Source organism: Cherax quadricarinatus, chromosome 27, assembly GCF_038502225.1.
Source record: "Cherax quadricarinatus isolate ZL_2023a chromosome 27, ASM3850222v1, whole genome shotgun sequence".
Lineage (NCBI taxonomy): Eukaryota > Metazoa > Arthropoda > Malacostraca > Decapoda > Parastacidae > Cherax > Cherax quadricarinatus.
In genome coordinates this window covers 15,891,317-15,916,718 of record NC_091318.1, presented here as the reverse complement: position 1 = coordinate 15,916,718, position 25,402 = coordinate 15,891,317, and the positions used below count along the sequence as shown (strand labels likewise).

At 37.9% G+C, this 25,402-nt stretch overlaps 1 protein-coding gene across 3 annotated transcripts in view; it reads right to left on the bottom strand.

The window, feature by feature from the left end:
- LOC128691053 (transmembrane protein 8B-like) overlaps nt 1–25,402 on the bottom strand; it is a 152,789-nt gene that overhangs the window by 68,154 nt on the left and 59,233 nt on the right. For all 3 annotated transcript variants that reach the window (XM_070089032.1, XM_070089031.1, XM_070089033.1), the window contains exons 7-8: nt 21,384–21,748; nt 16,441–16,572 (exon numbers count right to left, since the gene is read on the bottom strand). In XM_070089032.1, coding sequence (XP_069945133.1) covers nt 16,441–16,572; nt 21,384–21,748 — 497 coding nt within the window. The remainder of the gene's footprint in view (nt 1–16,440; nt 16,573–21,383; nt 21,749–25,402) is intronic.

The window sequence follows — 25,402 nt, the reverse complement described above, 5'->3', positions numbered from 1 at the left end:
CCATTGCTCCCGGCATTTTAGTCGCATGGCTTACGGAGGAAAGATTCTTTTCCACTTCCCCATGGACAATAGAAGAAATAAAGAAGAACAAGAGCTATTTAGAAAAAGGAGAAAAACCTAGATGTATGTATATATATATATATTCATGTGCGTGTCTGTGAAGTGTGACCAAAGTGTAAGTAGGAGCAAGATATCCCTGTTATCTAGCGTGTTTATGAGACAGAAAAAGAAACCAGCAATCCTACCATCATGCAAAACAGTTACAGGTTTCTGTTTCACAGTCATCTGGCAGGACGGTAGTACTTCCCTGGGTGGTTGCTGTCTACCAACCTACTACCTATATAGTAGAAGTCTAAGAAGTAAAATAGATGAGCTAAGATTACTTGCAAGTACAGGTAATACAGATCTTTTTGCTATAATGGAGACCTGATTCAATTTGAAAGACAGAGAAATGTCTTCTGAATGCAACATACAGGGTTATAAACTATTCCACATTGATAGGGTCAACTGGGAGGGTGGTGGAGTGGTGATGTATGTCTTAGATAATTTGAACTGTTGTGCTAGACAAGATACAGGATTAGAAACATCGAACACAGAATCCATTCGGCTACAGTTTCTCTAAGGTATTGAAAAATTAATTTTGGGTGTGATTTATAGGCCCCTAAACCTTGATAGGAAGTGCGGTAGGCTGCTATGGGATGAATTTCATAAGGCCTCTAGATGTGAAAATGTTGTGTTAATGGGAGATTTTAACTTTAGACAAATTGACTGGAACAATGTGACAGGAAATCCTGAGTCTAGTGACTTTCTTGATACAGTTCAAGATTGCTTGCCAAAAGCCTCTTTATATGCAGAGCATTTCAGACAAACTTAGAGATTAACTTAAGATTAGTAAGTCAATAATACATAGTTCATATGGTCATTAGATGAGTTGCAGTGAGTACAGTAGAAATGTATATTCCATCAGGTAATGCTACATGGTTTTGATAAGTCTAGTAGAGACTTATTACACTATTGAATTAGTTAATAAAGATTACAGTATTATAATTTAACAATTTAAAACAATTTACAATATCATGTATTACAGTTTAATACTATTTAAAACAATGAAATTTGGTATTACAATGGAATAATCTACATTGTGATGTACTGTATTACAATCTACTACTATTTAAAACAATGGAAAAATAGACATCCTAATTTTGAGGTAGTAAGTGGTTAATGGGAGAGGGAACAACCTGCTTGACTTGGTTCTTGCCAACAATCAATCACTAGTTAATAATACTGAGGTTAATGTGAGCTTGGGTAAAGCAATCACAAATCACTTAGTTTCAATATATCATGGAATTACCCAGATAACTGCAATCAAGTCTGTCCCAGACTTCCGATTGGCAGATTTCTTCCGATTGGCAGATTTCATGGGATTGAGAAATTACCTAGGTAGTGTTGGTTGCCAATATGACATGTTTCAGAGCATTGTGCTAGCTGCCCAGACAACTTTTGTTCCAAGTTGGGAAATTAGATAAAACAAAAATGATCCCAACGGATAAACAATAGACTAAAACATCTCACTGGTCAAAAGAGAGGCACATATAGGCATATCAAAATAAGGGATATGCAGTTAAAAAATCAATATATAGAATTAGAGAGAGAAATTAAAAAAGGAATAAGAAAAGCAAAAAGGGATTATGAGGCTAAAGTCGCAAGGGATTCGAAGACTAATGCAATAGGGCTCTTTCAGGTATATAGAAGTAAGATTAGGGATAAGACAGATAGTAATTCAGGTCAGATCACTGACAGTGATACGGAAATGTGTGAACTTTTCAACACTTACTTCCTCTCAGTTTTTACTCAGGAAGATACTAGCGAGATTCCAGGAATAATAAATTATGTGGAACAGGATGATAATAAACTATGCACGATTGGGGTAACTAGTGACATGGTCCTCAGACAAATAGAGAAATTAAAACCTAACATATTCCCAGGCCCTGATGAACAGTTTGCAAGGGTTTTAACCCCTTGACTGTCGCAACCCCCAATCCTGAGGTGTCTCCTGGTGTCGCAAAATTTAAAAAATCTTATGAAATGATAGAGAATCTTTTCTCGATTGTAATGACACCAAAAATATGAAATTTGATGGAAAACTGATGGAATTACGCTCTTGTGAAGTTAGCAACCTCAGCGATATTTACAAATCGGCGATTTCGCCCAATTTGAGCCCTATTTTCAGCTAATTCCATTGTTCCAGTCAACCAAACTCATAGCTATTTCTTTAGAACTCCATTTTTTTCTATCGATTGAGTACAAGAAACTGCCCATTTACTGATTTCAACTATCCAATAACATGGTCAGAATTTGCAATTTGGCCAATTTCACGAAAATTAAAAAATATGACAATTTCAAAATAAGGTCCAGAATGAACAATGCAGACATTCCTGGCTCTAAAATAACATTTTCTTTGTTCATCAGTCACATCTCCAGGTCTCTCTGATATTACTCTTTCTTTCTATTTTGAATTTTTATTCAAACAAAGAATAAAAGATTTACTGTTATGTAGACTACTGCAATACTGTAATAATTGTACAGATTATGTCAACCCATTCATGACTGCATATGAGAATGACTACTTGGACATTTATTGTAAAATGACATCATTTGTTTACTTTTGAACATCGGCAAAAATCAAACATTTCCCCTACTTTGAGCTCCATTTCCAGGCTCTTTTTATAGTAAAACCAATCAAAATCACCTCTATTTCTATAATATGTTTTCCATTCCATCAAATGAGACCAAGAAAACAAAAACACAACCATAAATACTATACGAAAATAGACCACAAATTCGGCATTTAAATTAAAAAAAATAGTCTGATTTTTTTTTTCTCATTATGCACTGCATGCTCCAGGATTTTTTTTATATGGTGCACACTGACCACACAGACCCATTCTCTCACATGTGGGCCTGCCAGCTTTCTCCTGCTTGATTTGAAGCCACTAGAATTCATGAGTATATATATGTCAAACACGGTACCCCATAAGACGTATATACATGTATACGACCGAAACAGTCAAAGGGTTAAAGGAATGTAAACAGGAGCCTAGCATACCTTTGGCTAATCTTTTCAATATATCACTACAAATTGGCATAGTGCCAGACAAGTGGAAAATGACAAATGTAATACCTATTTACAAGGCAGGTGACAGGTCTTTAGCTTTGAACTATAGACCAATAAGCTTTATCTCCATAGTGGGAAAATTTATAGACTCACTAATTGCTGAGGCAATTCATAGCCATCTTGAAGGGCATAAACTGATTAACGGATCTCAGCATGGTTTTACAAAGTGGTGTTCCTGTCTTACAAATTCACTAACTTTTTTCACTAAGGTATTTGAGGAGGTAGATCATGGTATTGAATATGATATTGTGTATACGGACTTCAGTAAGGCTTTTGATAGAGTTCCACATCAGTAGCTATTGAGGAAACTTAAGGCACACGGAATAGGAGGATAAAGTTTTTCCTGGGTAGAGGCATGGTTGACAAATAGGCAGCAGAGAGTTTGCATAAATGGGAAGGAATCAGAATGGGGGCTTATCACAAGCAGTGTTCCACAGGGGTCAGTGTTGGACCCCTTGTTGTTCACAACTTACATAAACGACTTAGACGAGTGAATAAATAGCGACATAAGCAAATTTGCTGATGATACCAAAATAGGCCATCCAGTTCATTCTAATAAAGGACATTAGAGCACTCCAGGATGATTTGAACAGACTGATGCAATGGTCGAAGAAATGGCAGATGCAGTTTAATATAGACAAATGCAAAGTTCTAAATGTTGGACAGGAAAATAACCATGCTGCATATAAACTAAATAATGTAGATCTTAATATTACTGACTGCAAAAAGGATTTAGGAGTTCTGGTTAGCAGTAATCTGAAACCAAGACAATAGTGCATAAGTGTTCACAATAAAGCTAACAGAATCCTTGGCTTCATATCAATAAGTATAAATAATAGAAGTCTTCAGGTTGTTCTTCAACTCTATACTTATCTTTGGTTAGGCCTCATTTAGATTATGCTGCGCAGTTTTGGTCACCGTATTACAGAACGGATATAAATGCACTGGAAAACATACAAAGGAAGATGACAAAGTTGATCCCATTTATCAGAAATCTTTCCTATGATAGACTGAGGGCCCTGAATCTGCACTCTCTAGAAATGTGGAGAATTAGGGGGATATGACTGAGGTGTATACAGTGGAACCCCGAGTTTCGTCCTTAATCCATTGCAGGAGCTAAGACTAAAGTTGAAACGTCCTGAAATCGAAGCAATATTTCCCATAAGAAATGATGTAAATCCAATTAATCTGTTCCTGCTGTCAGGAGGCATGACAAAATAGTACTTCAATATGACAATATTATCAACTCTACAGCTTACATATTTATCTATCACAATTCATCTAATATGACATAATTAACAATATAAATAACAAAAACCCAATATACACTCTAGAATGAATAAAATGTGTATGTCATTATGTATGCAGTGGTGGGGGAGGACAGTGGTGTTCCCCTTCAGATGTCAAAAAAAAAAAAAAAAAAAAAAACTTATGAAATGATAGAGAATCTTTTCCCGATGGTAATGACACCAAAAGTACGAAATTTTGTCAAAAACTCACGGAATTACACTCCAGTGAAGTTAGCGGTCTCGGCAACATATACGCATCGGTGATTTCGCCGACTTTGAGCCCTGTTTTTGACCAGTTCTGTTGTTCCAGTTGACCAAACTCATAGCTATTTCTTTAGAACTCCATTTTTTTCTATCAGTTGAGTACAAGAAACTGCCCATTTACCAATTTGAACTACCCAATATAGTGGTCAGAAATTGGCAATTTGGCCAATTTTGTGCATAATAAAAAAGATGCCAATTTCAAAATAGGGTCCAGAATAAACATTGTATACATTCTTGGCACTAAAATAACATATCCTCTGTTCAATGTCACGTCTCTAGGCTCCTCTTATATTACTATTGCTTTCTATTTTGATTTTTTATTCATACAAAAAATACAAAATTTACTGTTATGCAGACTACTGCATTATTGTAAAAATGGTATAAATAATATCAGTGCACTAGTGAAAGAATATTAGACTCCCCTGTTGACATGTATTGGACGTGTAGTGTGATTAGCTTACTCTTGAACATTGGTAAAAATCGAACATTTCCGCTACTTTGAGCTCAATTTCAAGGTCGTTTTCATTGAGAAAGTAATTAAAATCATCTCTATTTCTGTAATATGTTTTCCATTTTATCACGTGAGACCATGAAAACGAGAATATAATGAAAAATACTATACAAAAATACACCTCAAAGTCGGTGTTTTAATAAAAAAAAAAATGGTAATTTTTTTTTTCTTATTATGCACTGCATGCTGCAGGATTTTTTTATGAGGTGCACACTGACCACACAGACCAATTCTCTCACATGTGGGCCTACGAACTTTCTCCTGCTTGATTTGAAGCCGCTAGAATTTACGCGTTTAAATACGTCCGAAACAGTGGCGCATAAGACGTACATATACGACCGAAACAGTCAAAGGGTTAAACTCCACAACTTGCACCTGTGCTGGTGTGCAGGAACACATTAAAATCACTAAGATTGTGTTATTAGTCTTGAAGATTGTGATGCAGTTCAGATGGGCTTGTGAGGTCTCTAGGGAGACCTAATTGTATGGTCACACCTGCCTTAGCAAATGTTGGGTAGTCATGCCCACGTCTGAGGTCTTTTGTTCTTGACGGCGTCAGACCTCGGCGTCAGGTCGTAACACGTGGTACATACCCCATTGGGGAGGGGGTACTTTGACTACGATATAAGCCCAGGGAACAGCTGAGCAAGGAGGTTGTTGGTGACAGGTCCGGGGAGCGAGAGCTCTGGACAGCCTCGTGTGTAGTGGACCACGCATTGGGAATCTCGGGTCAGCTGGTCTGTGAATTAAGAGTACTAGTCCGTGTTACTGATAACATCTACCTTTCCCCCTGGTAATAAGTCTCATAGGTCAATTGTTATATTATGTAAATGTCCATCAGTATATGTAGTATTCTAGCCCTTTTATGTTATTAAGTAAACTATAGCCATAGTTCCCATTTTTATTTGTACCTCCACATGCTATTCCCTATTCTGTTAAGCACTGGGATACACAGAAGATGTGCTCACTCGCTGGGATACCTCAGGTAGAGTGGGTAGAGGTCTCACATGCCGATTGGTGTTTACAGTTCTCCACCTGAAAAGAAAATACATCCTATCTCTACGGTGATCCCTCCTGGCAAGGAGCTAGCTCACATAATATACAACACATGTATGTCCCAACAGCTGACATAACATAGGTCATCCCCTAGCAGTAGAGATACCATACTATAGTCAGCATTAACTGGGTTATTAAAATACGAAGGTATGGGGTTAGTAGCATCCTGGGTTGGTAAAGTTGATACTCCCGGGCTAACAGCAGTGGTAGATGTATTAGATACCACTGGGGCCATAGTATTCGTGGTACTACTGGGGGTCACCGTGGACCCTATATGTACTCCTGAGGTATTATTTATCACTGAAATCTCATTTTCTTGATTATTTATACCCTCACTAACATTAATCGCAGAATCTTGCTCTAGAGCCATATTGCTAGACCCTTCACTTGATCCTGGTCTATTCTCAAGGTTACGGTCACAGTTAACGGTAAAACAAATGAAAGGTGACACCAGGAAATTAATATTTGGTAGTTTGGTTTTGGTAGCCACAACTGACTAGTCATAAAGCACGTGAGCCGCGTTTAATGAAAAACGCTAAACCGCTGCCACCATGTGAGACCTCTACCCACTCTACCTGAGGTATCCCAGCGAGTGAGCACGTCTTCTGTGTATCCCAGTGCTTAACAGAATAGGGAATAGCATGTGGAGGTACAAATAAAAATGGGAACTATGGCTATAGTTTACTTAATAACATAAAAGGGCTAGAATACTACATATACTGATGGACATTTACATAATATAACAATTGACCTATGAGACTTATTACCAGGGGGAAAGGTAGATGTTATCAGTAACACGGACTAGTACTCACTCTTAATTCACCGACCAGCTGACCCGAGATTCCCAATGCGTGGTTCACTACACACGCGGCTGTCCAGAGCTCTCGCTCCCCGGACCTGTCACCAACAACCTCCTTGCTCAGCTGTTCCCTAGGCTTATATCGTAGTCAAAGTACCCCCTCCCCAATGGGGTATGTACCACGTGTTGCGACCTGATGCCGAGGTCTGACGCCGTCAAGAACTAAAGACCTCAGACGTGGGCGTGACTACCCGACATTTGCTAAGGCAGGTGTGACCATATGATTAGGTCTCCCTAGAGACCTCACAAGCCCATCTGAACTGCATCACAAGATGCCGTATTATTTATTTATTTATTTATTTAGTAATTTGAGCATAAATACAGAGGTACAAAAAAATACAGGTAAGAGCAGCATGCCAAAGCCACTTGTATGCATAGCATTACGGGCTGGCTTAAAATTATTAATAATGATAATAACACAATAATGACAAATATGAGATGTTTTTTGATTCGGCTTGACAGAGTGAACATAAACCATTCGTGTCCAGACTACTAATAACAACAACAACAGCAACTGGTTTGTTTACAAAATTCAGCAAACCTTCTACACTCTCATATACTCATGTAATCATCTTGTTTACTCACCTCTCTCTCTACATTAAGACTACAAATATTTTAAGGTAAGTAATGAGTGTACTGTATATGCATTTTATCACTCCCGGGCACTTTAAATGCCTAGCATATAATGTAATGTTCACTCAAGGAGAAACAAAGCCAGACTGACTCATGACAGCTGCACAAGGAGGCACACAGGCATGGGCAGGTGAACAGGTCCGGTATGCGGGACGAAACACGGGGCACAGTGTGAAACTCGGGACAAAATTTAGCCAAAAAAACTGTTCTAAACTCGAAGTGTACGATACTCAGGGCGGACAAAACTCGGGGTTCCACTGTAAATGGAGAACAGGAATTAATAGAGGGGATGTAAACAGCATGCTAAAAATATCTAGCCTAGAGAGGACTTGCAGCAATGGTTTTAAGTTGGAAAAATTGAGATTCAGGAAGGATATAGGAAAGCACTGGTTTGGTAATAGAGTTGTGGACGAGTGGAATGAATTCCCGAGTACCGTCATAAAAGCTAAGACATTAAGTAGGTTTAAAAATAGAGGGTATGGGTGGGTGTGAGTTAGTCCTGACTAGCTTGTACTACTAGGTCAGATGCCATGCTCCTTCCTTAATTGAATGTTATCTGACCTGACTAGGTTAAGGCACTGGCTTAAGCCGGTGGGAGAATTGGACCTGCCTCACATGGGCCAGTAGGCTTGCTGCAGTGTTCCTTCTTTCTTATGTTCTTATGGTCTTATGAGTAAAGAGGTTCCTTCATCACTACAATCATGAGCCTCATTATTTTTAAAAGAATAAAAAAGAATAAAGAATAAAGATTTTATTTCTTTGCAAAGGTTACAATGTGTAATTACAATTTTGATTGTATCAATGTATCATGCCAAGACAAATCCAATCCCATTACTAAATCTACTATTTGTAATATTATTACAATTTGTCCTACTTAACTGTTTTAAATCTAACTATGTATGCACCTAATTAGATATGTACCTAATTATGTATCTCAAAATATGTCCAAATGTACTGCTACATAACCTATATCAATATAGAGTAAGAATTAGTATTAGTCTGCCCGAAATGCCTATGCATGCTAGTGGCCTTCATAGTAATTAATATCTTATAACATGTAAACCACACATTATAAGCTTTACAAGGAAATAAACATTTGAATTTGAATTTGATTTGTTAAGTACAAAGAAAGCCATTATCATGCCAGGGCACTATAGGGAGACTAATCCTAGAGAGGGTCGGCAGGCCCTCTGCTAAACTTGTTCTCAGAGTTGGAAATTTAAAAAAAAAAATTATTTTTTCTTATGGAATGAAAGAGAACCTTTTTCTGATCATAATGACACCAAAAATATTAAATTTGATGGAAAACTTACGGAATTATGCTCTCGCGAAGTTAGCAGTCTCGACGATGTTTACGCATCGGCGGTTACGCCCACTTTGAGCCCTATTTTTGGCCAATTCCAATGTACCAGTCGACAAAAATAATAACTATTTCGCTAGAACTCCATTTTTTTCTATCAAATGAGTACAAGAAACCACCCATTTACCGATTTCAACTATCCAATAAAGTGGTCCGAAATTGGCAATTTTGCCAATTTCACACAAATTTCAAAAGATGCCAATTTCACACAAATTTCAAAAGATGCCAATTTCCAAATAGGGACCAGAATAAACAAGACAGACATTCCTGGCACTTAAATAACATTTCCTCTGTTCATTAGTCACATCCCCAGGCCTCTTGTTACATTTCTTTTGTTTTCCACTTTGAATTTTTATTCTCACAAAATATAGAAGATTTACTGTTACGCAGACTACTGCATTAGTGTAGAAATAGTTTAAATAATATCAGCACACTTGTGAAAGAATATTAGACTCACCAGTTGACGTGTATTGGACGCATGGGTTGATTTATTTACTTTTGAACTTGGGCAAAAATCGAACATTTCTGCTACTTTAAGCTCAATTTCAAGGTACTTCTCACTGTGAAACCAATAAAATTCATCTCAATTTCCATAATATGTCTTCCATTCTATAAAATGAGACCAGGAAAACTAGAATACAACCATAAATAGCATACAAAAATACACTGTAAAGTCGCTATTTTAAACCAAAAACACGGCTGGAGTTTTTTCTCATTATGCACTGTGTGTTGCAGGAGTTTTTTTATACTGCGCATACTGACCACATAGACCCATTCTTTCATATGTAGGCCTACCAGCATTCTCTCACTAGATTTGAAGGCGCTAAAATTTATGAGTACTAGTACGGCACCAATCCTGTCATGCAAGCTGTACTAGTATGGCACTAACCCTGAAAGGGTTAACTGATGAAGGTGCCTTCAACAGTCCCTATTTGACTGTTTTAAAATGGTGACATGTCTGTGATTAAAAGGACAGGATGGTGTTTGAGAAGATGTATGGAGGTAAAAGCTTCATCTGACAAATAAAAAGTACGTACTCAAAATCAATCAAAAAACCCATTCACTAACTGTGAAGATAAAAATTTTGCAAATGCTTGAGTAGTTACATTACACTTGATTATTACACATGGAAGGAAGTCGTCATCATTACCATTTTTTCCTTTTGTGGCATGAGAAGGCACTCATCCAGAAAGAATGGAAAAATATTGTAAGAAAGGAAGGTAAAAGGTTATACAAATGTATGTTATAATGCTATATAATAAAACAATGAGGCTTTTTAAGATAATTTTTTTTCACAAGACACACATCTCAGTAAAATATTCACAGTTATTCTAGCCTCAATTAACCCTTTGACTGTCGCGGTCGTATATGTACGTCATGGGAGATACCGTGTTTGACGTATCTATACGCATAAATTCTAGCGGCTTCAAATCGAGCGGGAGAGGGCTGGTAGGCCTACACGAGAGAGAATGGGTCTCAGTGGTCGGTGTGCACCCTGTGAAAAAAATCTGGGACTCAGCGGTGCATTGTGGGAACGCCATCTTGGTAGTCCATTTTCACCATGCCTCGCGGTAAGAAGTTCCTCACTCCTCGGCGGATTGGAGGTCTTTTGTTCCCAAGTGATAGCTCAAACAGTGATGATAGTGTCAGTGAAAGTGAATTCCATGGTTTTGAAGCGGGTGTGACCGAGAAAATTACCCAGGATAACATAATTAGTGATGAAAACCCAGATGACCCACAACCATCCACCTCTGGTGCTAGGCCGGCTCGTTCATATTCACCTGTACCAGGACGAAAGAGGAAACTATTTGCCCGTGTACAAGACTCAGATGTGAGCAGTGCAAGTGATAGTGATAGTGATTTCAAGGTTATTGAAAGCACTTCTAGTTGTGACAGTGAGGGTGAATATTCCCCAGTGAAACGGCAGTATGTACGACGTCGCATGCGGTCTGGTAGTGTGCCATATGCTCTTCCAAGAGGAAGGAGTACATCTCGGAGCACATCCCGTGGCCCTACACCACGTCCTGATAGTGAAGATGACGATATTGTTACGATGGGTATAAATGATGTGAGTGAGGCAGCAGGCGGTGGTGGTGATAGTGACGGTGCCATGAGTCATGTGACACCAGCAGTGGGCCACGCTAGTGCCCGCGCTGCTGACTCTGCACAACTACAACCTGCTTCGGCCGACCCCACACTCTCACAACCACAACCACAACCTGCACAACCACAACGACATTACAATATCCAGAACGCACCAGCTGACCGCATCTGGGATTGGCATCAAGATGACGAGTTTGTTCCCAATCCCCATGACTTTGATGAAGGACAAAGTGGAATACGGCCATCATGTACACTTGGGAACAATCCCACTGAACTGGAATGCTTTCAGTTGTTCTTCGATGAACCCCTGATGGACATTATTGTCAGGGAAAGCAATACATACTATGAGTACACCATGGCAAACACTATGCTTTCACCAAGATCACGCCTACACCAGTGGAAGGACACAACTGTGGCAGAGATGTATCTGTTCTTTGCCACAATAATGCTTATGCCACATGTGTATAAGCATAGTGTCAGCACATACTGGGCGACAGACCGCCTGATTTCAACCCCTGCTTTCAGTGACATTATACCAGTGAATAGATTTGTGTTACTGTTACGTATGTTACACTTTTCAGACAAAACCAGGCCTGACAGAAGCGACAGGTTATATAAGATCAGACGTGTGTTTATGTACCTGAAACAAAAGTGCTGTATGTATTTTTATCCCTTCAGGAAGCTTGTTATTGACGAGTCTTTGATTTTGTTCAAAGGAAGACTCTCATTCAAGCAGTATATACCAAGCAAGAGGAAACGCTTTGGTATAAAGTTATTTGTTCTGTGTGATTGCAAAACTGGTCTGGTTTTGGATATAACTGTGTACACTGGCGGTAAAACAATGGAAGATACCAGGAAGTTACTGGGTATCTCTGGTGATGTGGTTAGAACAATGATGGAGCCATATCTTGGTAAGGGGCATATTTTATATACTGACAACTGGTACACAAGCCCTATACTCAGTGATTTCTTGCGAGTGAACATGACAGATGTGTGTGGCACAGTGCGTAGAAGTCGTAAACATATGCCTAGGTTCGAAGCTGGCAGTCGTAGAGGTGAAGTGCAGGTGTTTGCTGTCAATGACATCATGGCATTTCGGTGGCATGACAAACGTGATGTCACACTGCTGACATCAGTTCACCGACACGAAATGGTAGAGACTGGCAAGCAGAATAGAGAGACCAAAGAACCTATTGTAAAACCTGCAGCTGTGATGGATTACAACCTCAATATGCGCTTAGTGGACAAATGTGACATGCAGATTGGGTTTGCTGACTGTGTTCGCAAGAGTTATAAGTGGTACATAAAACTGTTTTTCCATCTTCTTGACATTTCCATGCTGAATGCTTATAATATGTATAAGTTGAAGACCAAGAACAAACCCAAATATGGTGAATTTTGTTTGTCAGTCATCAGACAAATAATATTCAAGTACCAAGAAACAACACCTGCAATAGACCAGCGCCCACGAAATTATCAACACATGTCCTCTCGTCTGAGGCCTGGTGATCACTACCCCATACCACTGCCTGCTACTACTGCCAAGAAAAATGCTCAGAAGAGGTGTTTTGTCTGTGGACATACCACAAAACGCCAACAAAAACGCAGAGACACTCGTTTTATGTGTGAGGAGTGTAAGACACCATTGTGCTTATACCCATGTTTCAAAGAATTCCACAAGCTGCAGCACTTCTAATAAAGTGTCCAGTGATTGTACATATGTATATATATTATAAAGCAATCGTAATAAACATTTATTTACATTGTTTGTTTGTGTAAACAAGTTTTAGCAACATTATAATGATACGAGTGTTTTTGCTATAATTGTGTTACATTCAACGAGTGTATATTTGAACATTGCACAATAATTTGGTCTCACAGGCCACAAAAGTTATGTGAAAAAATAAAATAGTGAAAAAAACAAGAAACCATCGAATACAAGTAAATAAAAGTTTACCGGGTGAGCGGCAGTCGCCGCTGTTGCCGCCAGCAGATCAATTTCAGCAAACTTCAGGACTCTATATCTCGGTAAGTACTGATGGGAAAAATTTTTTTTTGGGACTAAAACAATCAGAAAAATAATCTTAACATTTTCGTAAGAAAAAATAATTTTTTTTTTTTCGAATATTTTGCGACACCAGAAGCAACTTCAGGATTTGGCCCTTCGACAGTCAAAGGGTTAATCCACACAGTGTGTTACAAGTAAAATGTTAATATACTGAGTAAATATAATGACAGGTGGATGATGGAATTTAATGTTAAAAAATACCATGTAATGAAAATGGTAGAAAGCAAAATTAGACCACAAAGAAATACATTGACAAAATTTTGTAAATATCATACAGAGAAAGGAATCTAGGAGTTAATAGTACTATAAAAAAAATTGCTCCTATATTATGTATATGAAATTGTAAAAAATGTACTACCCTGGCTAAGTATAAAATAGCTTTCAAATATAGGTATTAAGAAATGTTGAAAAACTGTTTACAATACATATTAGGTCAAAACTGAAATATACAGCTGCTGTATGGTGTCCCCACTGAATGACATGTGTTAATTGAACAGAAGGTCTAAAGCAGAATTACAAAATGGATCCCTTAGCTAAAAAAATAGGAATCACGATGAAAAACTGAAAACTCTAAAGATGCCCACAATGGCTGATAAGAGGAAAGAGATATAACAACATCTAAAGTCACAAAATGTTATGAAAGGACAGATAAAGAAGTTCTTAGTACTTTACCTTCAACAGGGATAATAAGAAGCCACAGACATAAATTATGAAAACAGGAATCTTAAGGGTTACCGGGAAATTTTTCTTTATAAATAGTAATGAAAGAATGGAATAAATTGAAAGAAGAGTAATAAGTACTGTACTACAATAATTGAAAAAAATATATAAAATAAGTAATAAGTACTCTACTACAACAATTGAAAATTAAAAAAAATTATACAGTGAACATATTAATGAAGATGGGACACTATGAGCTTAGCTCTGCTACTGTAGGAACCAATAGGTAATTACAAATAGGTAATTAAAGTAGAATCCTCAAATAATCCACAAACATAAGAGAAAAAACTTACGACAATGTTTCAGTGTAACTAGTTAATGGTCCAAGTTGGACCAAAACATCATTATAAGTTTCTTTATCTTATGTGTGGGTTATTTATGTATTGCTCCAGTCATGGTATTGTGCCTTTTTATTAATTACAGTAGAACCTTGGTTAAGACACGATCTGACAACATTTTTTTCTGTTAACACTGAAAAAATGTAGTATTCTTTCAGTGAGCATGATATAATTTTTGGTTAGGACAGCATAAATTTAGAGGAAAATATGCCACACTGTGGGATCTTTCCCTTTCACCAGCACATGGATGAGGCCACTGTCATTATGGGGGAGACTCAGTCTCACACTGTGTGTATGTATACTATACCATACTCATTTATGTGTTAATAAACTGACTGTTGATATTATCATCAGCCCATCTTGTCTCTGGATAGTAACCATGGAAGCCAAGTGATGCTGAAAGTGACAAGTCTTAGTGTTTGGAAAATAAACTGAGACAAGATAAACTTCAAGTAGTGCAGTGTGATGGACACTGCACAAGTCTTGTGGATCAATTAAACATTAATTCATATGATTAAAAGGAATGAAGAAAAGTTATGAGCTTGTGCAATGAATAACCCAGGATGTGACCTGAAGAGAATGTTACAAAAGTCATAACAGCTCAATAAAACAGGAAAATTTTCGAGTAGACTGAGCAGAAACCAAAAAAGATGCACTATGTACTTTAGTCCCATAATCAAGGAGAAAGCCATGTTGTATTAGAAAACAGTGGGTGACAATGAAGGATAGCCTAAATAAGAGCGTGTGCTTAATTCTGGATGGCTTCACATTATTAAACTGCACAATCATGCTGCTGCTGAGAATTTCCCTGAAAGACTACTCACACTTTAAAAGGTCGATACAACAGCACTTTACCCATTATTTGGAGGTCTAACCAGTCAACATGTACTTCTGATGTAGGGTAAAATTCCTGCTTTTTTTTTTTTTGTATATTTTATAATGACAAGAGTGTTCAAATTAGGTGTGGAGTTATTAAAAGTATTATTCAGAGAGATGATGAGGTTGTCGAGGTGGCTTGGTCATTTAGAAGCTGGAGCAAAATAGGATGACTTGGAGGGTGTATAAATCTGTAGTGGAATCCCTCGAGGGGGGGGGGGGTAGGGGTCATCCTAGATTAGGACGGAGGGAGGGGATGAAAGAAGTTGTGTGTGCAAGGAGCTTGGGCATACAGCAGGTATGTGTGAGCATGTTAGATAGGAGTGAATGGAGACAAATGATTTTTGGGACTTGAAGAGCTGTTGGAGTGTGAGCAGTGTAATATTTTGTTTAGGGATTCAGGGAAACCTGTAAGCTGGACTTGAGTCCTGGATGTGGAAAGTACAATGCCTGCACTTTCAAGGAGAGGTTTGGAATACTGGCTGTTCGGAGTGACCTCTGAATTGTCATATCTGAGCACCTCTGCAAAGACAGTAATTACGTGTGAATGATGGTTAAAGTGTTGAATGATGGTGTTTCTTTTTTTTTATGGGTCACCCTGCCCTGGTGGGAGATGCCTGATGTGTTAAAAAAAGTACGTTCATTGAATTTATAATAGTCAATGGCAGAGTAGTAGCCTTCTCTGTTTTCTCTGGCAGGAGAAGACAGTATACCATGTCAAAAACAATCACCAGCTTACCCCACACTAGTTTATTTAATAATTAAGTTTTTATTTAGAATTTAGATAAATAACATACATTTCTAAATCAATAAGCAATGTCATGTACAAAATAAGGTGTCAAAGATTTCCTTTCTTTTGACAAAAGAATTATTTAAAAAAATATACGACTTTTTGTGGGTCCAATTTACTGTCTGAGGGTCTACCATACATGCAGAAATGAGTCATGTTGTTAAAGTTTATAAATAATCATCCCAAAGTACATTTAACAGTGTGTAACCATACTGGAATTGAATCATTAGCTAAAGCAGCCAAGTATCATTTCTGGTATCCTACAAATCCATGTTTTAAATAGTACTTGGTAATTAAATCTCTCATTTCTCATGGAAATTTATGTACAGCCTGAGGCTATGACATTAAAAAGAAACACATGAGCATATATTTATTACAAATCATTGCTTCTTACTCACCATCAGCAGCTCATCCATGAGTATATTGACACTCAGAGTTCCACCAATATCTGTGAAGGGCAGAAGTGTAAGATACGTGAAGACAGGCAAACCTCTTTGTACTGACAACCATGTACTGTACCATTCTGGCCCCTGTAAATAATATGTACACATTTACATACCCACTTTTAACTTACTGGTTAAACTCAAGTTACTATCTTTTATCTTTACTATGACAAAACAGTTAACAAGAAAAACACTGTTTAATACTACATAGGCACGTCGTAATCTTACATATTGCAAGTCAAACTAAGGATCCACTAGGAATATTCACGGGCTTCCATAAAAGCATCACACATTACTAAAAACATCTTTCTCCTTAAACTATATGACTATGGCAGTCTCATTTATCAAATATTTCCTATCTGTTTTCCAATCAGCAAAATAATGTACATTACACCAAATCAAAAAGGTTGTACAGTAGACCTTCCATTAACAGGGCAGTTATGTTCCTGAAAACAGCATGTAAATAATAAAAATCATGTAAAATGTGCTAAAGAACATATGGGAAAAATAGATTTATATTCCTCTGACCCCCTAAATTCCATGGTTATGTTCCTTGTCCCCCAAAATTCCAAACAATTAATTTTTTTAGGTCTTGTAACTGTAAAAAAATAGAATAATGTAATTGCAGTTGGATGTAGTGATGTGTTATATTTAATAAATACCTGTAGGTTGGGAGACAGCAACCACCCAGGGAGGTACTACCGTCCTGCCAAGTGAGTGTAAAACGAAAGCCTGTAATTGTTTTACATGATGGTAGGATTGCTGGTGTCTTTTGTCTGTCTCATAAATATGCAAGATTACAGGCATGTCTTGCTACTTCTACTTACACTTAGGTCACACTACACATACATGTACACGTTTATTTATACACACTCATCTGAGTTTTCTTTGATTTTATCTTAATAGTTCTTGGTCTTATTACTTTTCCTTTTATATCCATGGGGAAGTGGAATAAGAATCTTTCCTCCGTAAGCCATGCGTGTTGTAAAAGTCAACTAAAATGCCGGGAACAATGGGCTAGTAACCCCTTTTCCTGTAAAGATTACTAAAAAGAATAAGAAGAAGAAAATTGTCAAAGTGGGAAGTCTGAATGTGCGTGGATGTTGTGCAAATGATAAGAAAGAGATGATTGTGGATGTTATGAATGAGAAGAAACTGGATGTCCTGGCTTTAAGTGAAACAAAGCTGAAGGGGGTGGGAGAGTTTCAATGGAGAGGAATAAATGGGATTAGGTCAGGGGTTTCAAATAGAGTTAGAGCTAAAGAAGGAGTAGCAATAATGTTGAAGGATAAGCTATGGCAGGAAAGGAGGGTCTACAAATGTATAAATTCAAGGATTATGTGGAGTAAAATAAAGATTGGATGTGAAAAGTGGGTTATAGTAAGCGTGTATGCACCTGGAGAAGAGAGAAGTGTAGAGGAGAGAGAGAGATTCTGGGAAATGTTGAGTGAATGCGTGGGGAGTTTTGAATCAAGTGTGAGAGTAATGGTGGTTGGGGATTTCAATGCTAAAGTGGGTAAAAATGTTATGGAGGGAGTAGTAGGTAAATTTGGGGTGCCAGGGGTAAATGTAAATGGGGAGCCTTTAATTGAGCTATGTGTAGAAAGAAATTTGGTAATAAGTAATACATATTTTATGAAAAAGAGGATAAATAAATATACACGGTATGATGTAACACGTAATGAAAGTAGTTTGTTAGATTATGTATTGGTGGATAAAAGGTTGATGGGTAGGCTCCAGGATGTACATGTTTATAGAGGGGCAACTGATATATCGGATCATTATTTAGTTGTAGCTACAGTTAGAGTAAGAGGTAGATGGGAAAAGAGGAAGGTGGCAACAACAAGTAAGAGGGAGGTGAAAGTGTATAAACTAAGGGAGGAGGAAGTTCGGGCGACATATAAGCGACTATTGGCAGAAAGGTGGGCTAGTGCAAAGATGAGTAGTGGGGGGGTTGAAGAGGGTTGGAATAGTTTTAAAAATGCAGTATTAGAATGTGGGGCAGAAGTTTGTGGTTATAGGAGGGTGGGGGCAGGAGGAAAGAGGAGTGATTGGTGGAATGATGAAGTAAAGGGTGTGATAAAAGAGAAAAAGGTAGCTTATGAGAGGTTTTTACAAAGCAGAAGTGTTATAAGAAGAGCAGAGTATATGGAGAGTAAAAGAAAGGTGAAGAGAGTTGTGAGAGAGTGCAAAAGGAGAGCAGATGATAGAGTGGGAGAGGCACTGTCAAGAAATTTTAATGAAAATAAGAAAAAATTTTGGAGTTAAACAAGTTAAGAAAGCCTAGGGAAAGTATGGATTTGTCAGTTAAAAACAGAGTAGGGGAGTTAGTAGATGGGGAGAGGGAGGTATTAAGTAGATGGCGAGAATATTTTGAGGAACTTTTAAATGTTGAGGAAGAAAGGGAGGCGGTAATTTCATGCACTGGCCAGGGAGGTATACCATCTTTTAGGAGTGAAGAAGAGCAGAATGTAAGTGTGGTGGAGATACGTGAGGCATTACGTAGAATGAAAGGGGGTAAAGCAGCTGGAACTGATGCGATCATGACAGAAATGTTAAAAGCAGGGGGGGATATAGTGCTGGAGTGGTTGGTACTTTTGTTTAATAAATGTATGAAAGAGGGGAAGGTACCTAGGGATTGGCGGAGAGCATGTATAGTCCCTTTATATAAAGGGAAAGGGGACAAAAGAGATTGTAAAAATTATAGAGGAATAAGTTTACTGAGTATACCAGGAAAAGTATATGGTAGGGTTATAATTGAAAGAATTAGAGGTAAGACAGAATGTAGGATTGCAGATGAGCAGGGAGGCTTCAGAGTGGGTAGGGGATGTGTAGATCAAGTGTTTACATTGAAGCATATATGTGAACAGTATTTAGATAAAGGTAGGGAAGTTTTTATTGCATTTATGGATTTAGAAAAGGCATATGATAGAGTGGATAAAGGAGCAATGTGGCAGATGTTGCAAGTATATGGAATAAGTGGTAAGTTACTAAATGCTGTTAAGAGTTTTTATGAGGATAGTGAGGCTCAGGTTAGGGTGTGTAGAAGAGAGGGAGACTACTTCCCGGTAAAAGTAGGTCTTAGACAGGGATGTGTAATGTCACCATGGTTGTTTAATATATTTATAGATGGGGTTGTAAAGGAAGTAAATGCTAGGGTGTTCGGGAGAGGGGTGGGATTAAATTTTGGGGAATCAAATTCAAAATGGGAATTGACACAGTTACTTTTTGCTGATGATACTGTGCTTATGGGAGATTCTAAAGAAAAACTGCAAAGGTTAGTGGATGAGTTTGAGAATGTGTGTAAAGGTAGAAAGTTGAAAGTGAACATAGAAAAGAGTAAGGTGATGAGGGTATCAAATGATTTAGATAAAGAAAAATTGGATATCAAATTGGGGAGGAGGAGTATGGAAGAAGTGAATGTTTTCAGATACTTGGGAGTTGACGTGTCGGTGGATGGATTTATGAAGGATGAGGTTAATCATAGAATTGATGAGGGAAAAAAGGTGAGTGGTGCATTGAGGTATATGTGGAGTCAAAAAACGTTATCTATGGAGGCAAAGAAGGGAATGTATGAAAGTATAGTAGTACCAACACTCTTATATGGATGTGAAGCTTGGGTGGTAAATGCAGCAGCGAGGAGACGGTTGGAGGCAGTGGAGATGTCCTGTCTAAGGGTAATGTGTGGTGTAAATATTATGCAGAAAATTCGGAGTGTGGAAATTAGGAGAAGGTGTGGAGTTAATAAAAGCATTAGTCAGAGGGCTGAAGAGGGGTTGTTGAGGTGGTTTGGTCATTTAGAGAGAATGGATCAAAGTAGAATGACATGGAAAGCATATAAATCTATAGGGGAAGGAAGGAGGGGTAGGGGTCGTCCTCGAAAGGGTTGGAAAGAGGGGGTAAAGGAGGTTTTGTGGGCGAGGGGCTTGGACTTCCAGCAAGCGTGCATGAGCGTGTTAGATAGGAGTGAATGGAGACGAATGATACTTGGGACCTGACGATCTGTTGGAGTGTGAGCAGGGTAATATTTAGTGAAGGGATTCAGGGAAACCGGTTATTTTCATATAGTCGGACTTGAGCCCTGGAAATGGGAAGTACAATGCCTGCACTTTAAAGGAGGGGTTTGGGATATTGGCAGTTTGGAGGGATATGTTGTGTATCTTTATACGTATATGCTTCTAAACTGTTGTATTCTGAGCACCTCTGCAAAAACAGTGATAATGTGTGAGTGTGGTGAAAGTGTTGAATGATGATGAAAGTATTTTCTTTTTGGGGATTTTCTTTCTTTTTTGGGTCACCCTGCCTCGGTGGGAGACGACCGACTTGTTGAAAAAAAAAAAAAAAGCTGTAAATGTTACAGAAATAACATTTATCTTAAATTCTGGTTCGTGGTTGACAATTTTGAAAGGAGTGGAGAAATTTTGAAAGGAGTGGTGTGGCCTTACTGTGCTGAGGTGGAGGGTTGTGGATCACTGGTTGAGGTGGATGGCAATGCCGAGTTGTCATTAGGTGATAATTGTAATGGAGAACTTAAGTATTTTCTAACATCTCTGGTCTGTTTTAGTCTGCAGTACTTTATGTAGTTGACATGAAGACAACATGAACTGCCCCTCTTTCTGGGTTCCCTCATATTTTTTATTTGTAAACCTTGGTTCCTTCTCAGAATGCCTATGAAATTTACAAACCCAGGGTGTTGTAACTAGATACTAACATTAGTAACTTACCAGTGTTGAAAGGTTGAAACGGATCAGAGGAAGCATCCTCAAGTTATTACAAGGAAACCAAAACTGGCAATTGTTTACTAACTAGAGAGCACCTGCACATGCCAAAAGCTCCACAAACTTTTCCCTAATTACATTACACCAGAATTAATGCAAGTAAAAGAGAGTAGAGCATACCTGTATCAAAAATGTATCAGTAAAATCACTGGCATGCTTGATTCGAGCAAGAGGTAGAACAGGATAACACCGATGACTTTCAGCACTCAAATCAACATCCAATATTGAAGAATCATCAGGAATGTGAGACAAAATAAGGGGAGATTCGTTTGTTATATTAGGCCACACTTCTTCCCAGTCCAGAACTCTTGATGATTCATGTTGAGATTTACTATAATCTTCACTAGCTGAGACTGTTACAGTTATGTTTATGGGTGTGGCTGTTCCAACAAATTCCATCTCTTGCTTAGATGACACTTCTGTATATTCCGATTTTTTTACATCTCGAACGTGTTGCCTTACCTTCTTGAAAGCACTACCACATTCTGAAACATCACAATGTTACTGCTAATAATACATACAGTAAGTCCCTAAGTTACATATGCCTCGAGCTACAAACATCCTCAATTACATGAAGAATAAGTCAAAATACTCTGGCTTGAGCAACTCACAAATAACCCGCATTTAGAGAGGAAACTATATAATATTTTGGTCCATCCTGGACTATCATCAAGTCATAGCTGGATAATCGACCAAAACATCATCTAAAATTTCCTCTCTACAAAGAACAAAAAGGCACAATACTGTGGTCCAAGTTGGACCGAAACGTCGTCATAAGTTCCTCTCTCCTATGTGCGGGTTATCACTGGTCAACAATTTTTGAAAAGTTGTATGCTTCTTAAAAGAGATTACTTAATTCTTATGTATTTTCATGTCCTGAATCCAAATATCACTTTGAAAAATGCTTAGTGGCTATGGGTTTAAAGATACAAGACAGGAAGTATTTGATTATTTTATTATAACATACAATATGTGTCGGTATGTTTTAAACTCTAATCCATACCTACTGTCTGCCTTTTTGCCTGACACTTATAGTGGGCTGAAGAATCATCTCTTGCCAATGTCAAGTAATAGTCTGCATGCATTCTTGTGCCCCATTTGCCCTGGTACCATTTTTCCATGGTTGAAACATCTTGGTGAAACCTTTCACCAAGTGAGTCCAAAAAGTGGATTTTAAGTGACATGTTACATCCCATGTTACGGAAAACCTTGAGCTATTAGGAGATTCCACTGTTGAAGATGAGAGCCTACCAGCTCTGCCTTATTTTTGGGTAGTTGCAGATCCCTGACAAGGCCACGAAGCACATTCCTCTAGGCCACGAGATGTGGCCTAGAGGAATGTGCTTCATCAAAGTTTTGGTCACTCTGTAATCCAGCACTGTCATCCTTCTCTTTTTCCTCCTCACCACTTTCTTCATCTGACTCGAAGGATACCGAAGTTGGTGTATCAGGAACAGGTAGACCTTCTCCATGTGGAACTGGGCGAATAGCTGATGAAATGTTTGGATATTCAATGGACCTCTTTTATTTCTTTGACAAGCCCTTTTGTACTGGAGTTACCAAGCAGAGATAACAATTGTTGGTATGGTCTGTTGGCTCCCACCATGTCACTGGCATTCCTTTCCTCTTCCTGTTCAACCATGGGCGAAGGTTAGTAGTACAATTGTTGCAGCATATGTTCTTATCCTGGTCACCTATCTTGCATCCAAAATGTAAGTGATATGCCTTTCTAACCATAGCAGTTATACAACACTTCTGTGATCACCTCACCACAAATGTAGCAGAAGTTGTCTGCCCTATTCATACAAGTACGAGGCATTTGAAAGAAGAAAACAACAAACAATTAGAAGATAAACAGAAAATTTATTCATTGATCTATCATTACAATACAGAGCATGACAGCTAAGTAAAAGTATTTATATCATTCAGTAGGAAAATAAAATTAATATAATATGCCTCACATTAGCTTGCTCAGTGAATATTTATTATTAGTTTAAAAAGCATTTGGCTAAGAAAATCACCCACCTTTCACCTCAAAATATAAACCTGCACATCAGAACCACCTTCTATGACTGCTGGAATAATAATGAAGGGCAGCAAGACTGTGAGTGGTAAAAAACACACTGCCGCAAGCCTGTTGGAACCTGTTGTGACATGCAGGTGTATACTGAAAAGTAGAGCTAACAAACAATTTTAACCATGATATTCATTATCTGTAACCTAAAATTAGTTGGAAATTGCTACTCTTGTTTTGGAAGCATTTTGGTTGCTGACCAGTGAATTATTTGTGTATCTTCCTCTATATATGGTTTATTTGAGAACCAATTACATTTTATAACTACTGATGCACAGTACATATATGTGAAACAATGATCTCTTGTACTTTTGCTTTCAATGCAAACAATTTGCATGCAAGGTTAAGTGCCAGAAGTGCAAGTCAGTTTTAATTCATTGGAGACTTCCTGAGGAAGTCCTCAGCTTTCAAATAAGGTACATTCCTGGTCATTCAACTCATAAAAAAAGTTTGCATACAAAACAATAGTACAACAGTTCCCAACTACCCTGTTTGTAGTTTTTTAAACACAGACTTGAATAATTCATGGTGTTTGTTACTCGTGAACCCCCTGCATGATTAGACGAGTTTATGTATAGTCTTCACATTTGCCTACAGCAAATGCTAACAAAAATGAGCATGGTGCACATAGCAAAATTTAATGTTGCTAATGGTAGTAAACACTAAAATGGGGTGAGGTACAGTAGTTCATCCTGCCCTTAGACAAATTTCATGCTGACTTTGAGCCACATGTGTATTAATGTTATATAAGAATACAAGTTTATTTTCCACGAGGATTCAATTGTATTACGAAGATTGATTAACAAAGGTTGAGCCATACATGAAAAAGCTATATACATATAACCTGCAAACTGGAGAGAGAAGCTTACAATGATGTTTCTGTTCGAATTGGACAATTTACACAGTCACACTGTAACACTGTAAGTGGTCCAAATCGGACCAAAATGTCATCGTAAGCTCCTCTCTCCTATGTGTGGGTTATTTGTGTATTGTTCCAGTCACAGCATAGTGGCTTTATGTTCTTTATGAAAAAGCTAGTTTTACAATGCATTTTGAGCAGACTTAAGATTATACACACTTTAAAACTAACTTGCCAAAATGTTAAGGTTATATAATTTAAATGCTAAATGTAACATAATTAGATTGACTGAATATAAAATAATCAAGTACAATGATTATTCTAAGTAACAAAACTCTGCTTATTAAGGTAGTACAGTGGACCCCCGACATTCGATATTAATCCGTTCCTGAGAGCTCATCGAAAGTCGAAAATATCGAAAGTCGAATTAATTTTCCCCATAAGAAATAATGGAAATCAAATTAATCCGTGCAAGACACCTAAAAGTATGAAAAAAAAAATTTTACCACATGAAATATTAAGTTTAATGCAATAGAATAATTACAATAACAATAGATTAATAGCAATAGAATAATTGACACTTACCTTTAATGAAGATCTGGTGATGATTGATGGGATGGGAGGAGGGGAGAGTGTGGATGGTGTTAGTGTTTAGAAGGGGAATCCCTGTCCATTAGGACTTGAACTGGCAGCTTCACCATGCCTTACCACACTGTGTATGCCACTACGATTCTTAAATCTTTCAAACCAACCTTTGCTGGCCTTAAATTCACTCACATCACCACTAGCTGCAGGCAATTTCTTTACCAAATCATCATGCACTCTGACACGCACTCCACTTTCGTACTTTGCAATTATCTCTTTCTTCATTTTAATAGTCATTAGCACCTTTTTTCTCGAAGGGTTGGCACTAGAAGCTTTCTTGGGGCCCATGGTTACTTATTTTGCAGAAACAAGCACCAAAAACAGTGATAATATGGAATGTACCAAATGTATCCTAAGATGCGCGCACACTGGCACACATGGGGGCAGTTCAGGCCACACATGGACACGTTTCGTACGAATCGTATCGAATGTCGGGTTTTCCATCGAATGTCGAGGCGAAATTTTTGTGTTAAAATGCATCGAATGTTGGATTTATCGAATGTCGATGCTATCGAATGTCGGGGTCCACTGTATATAATATCAAAAGAGAAGGGATAGTAA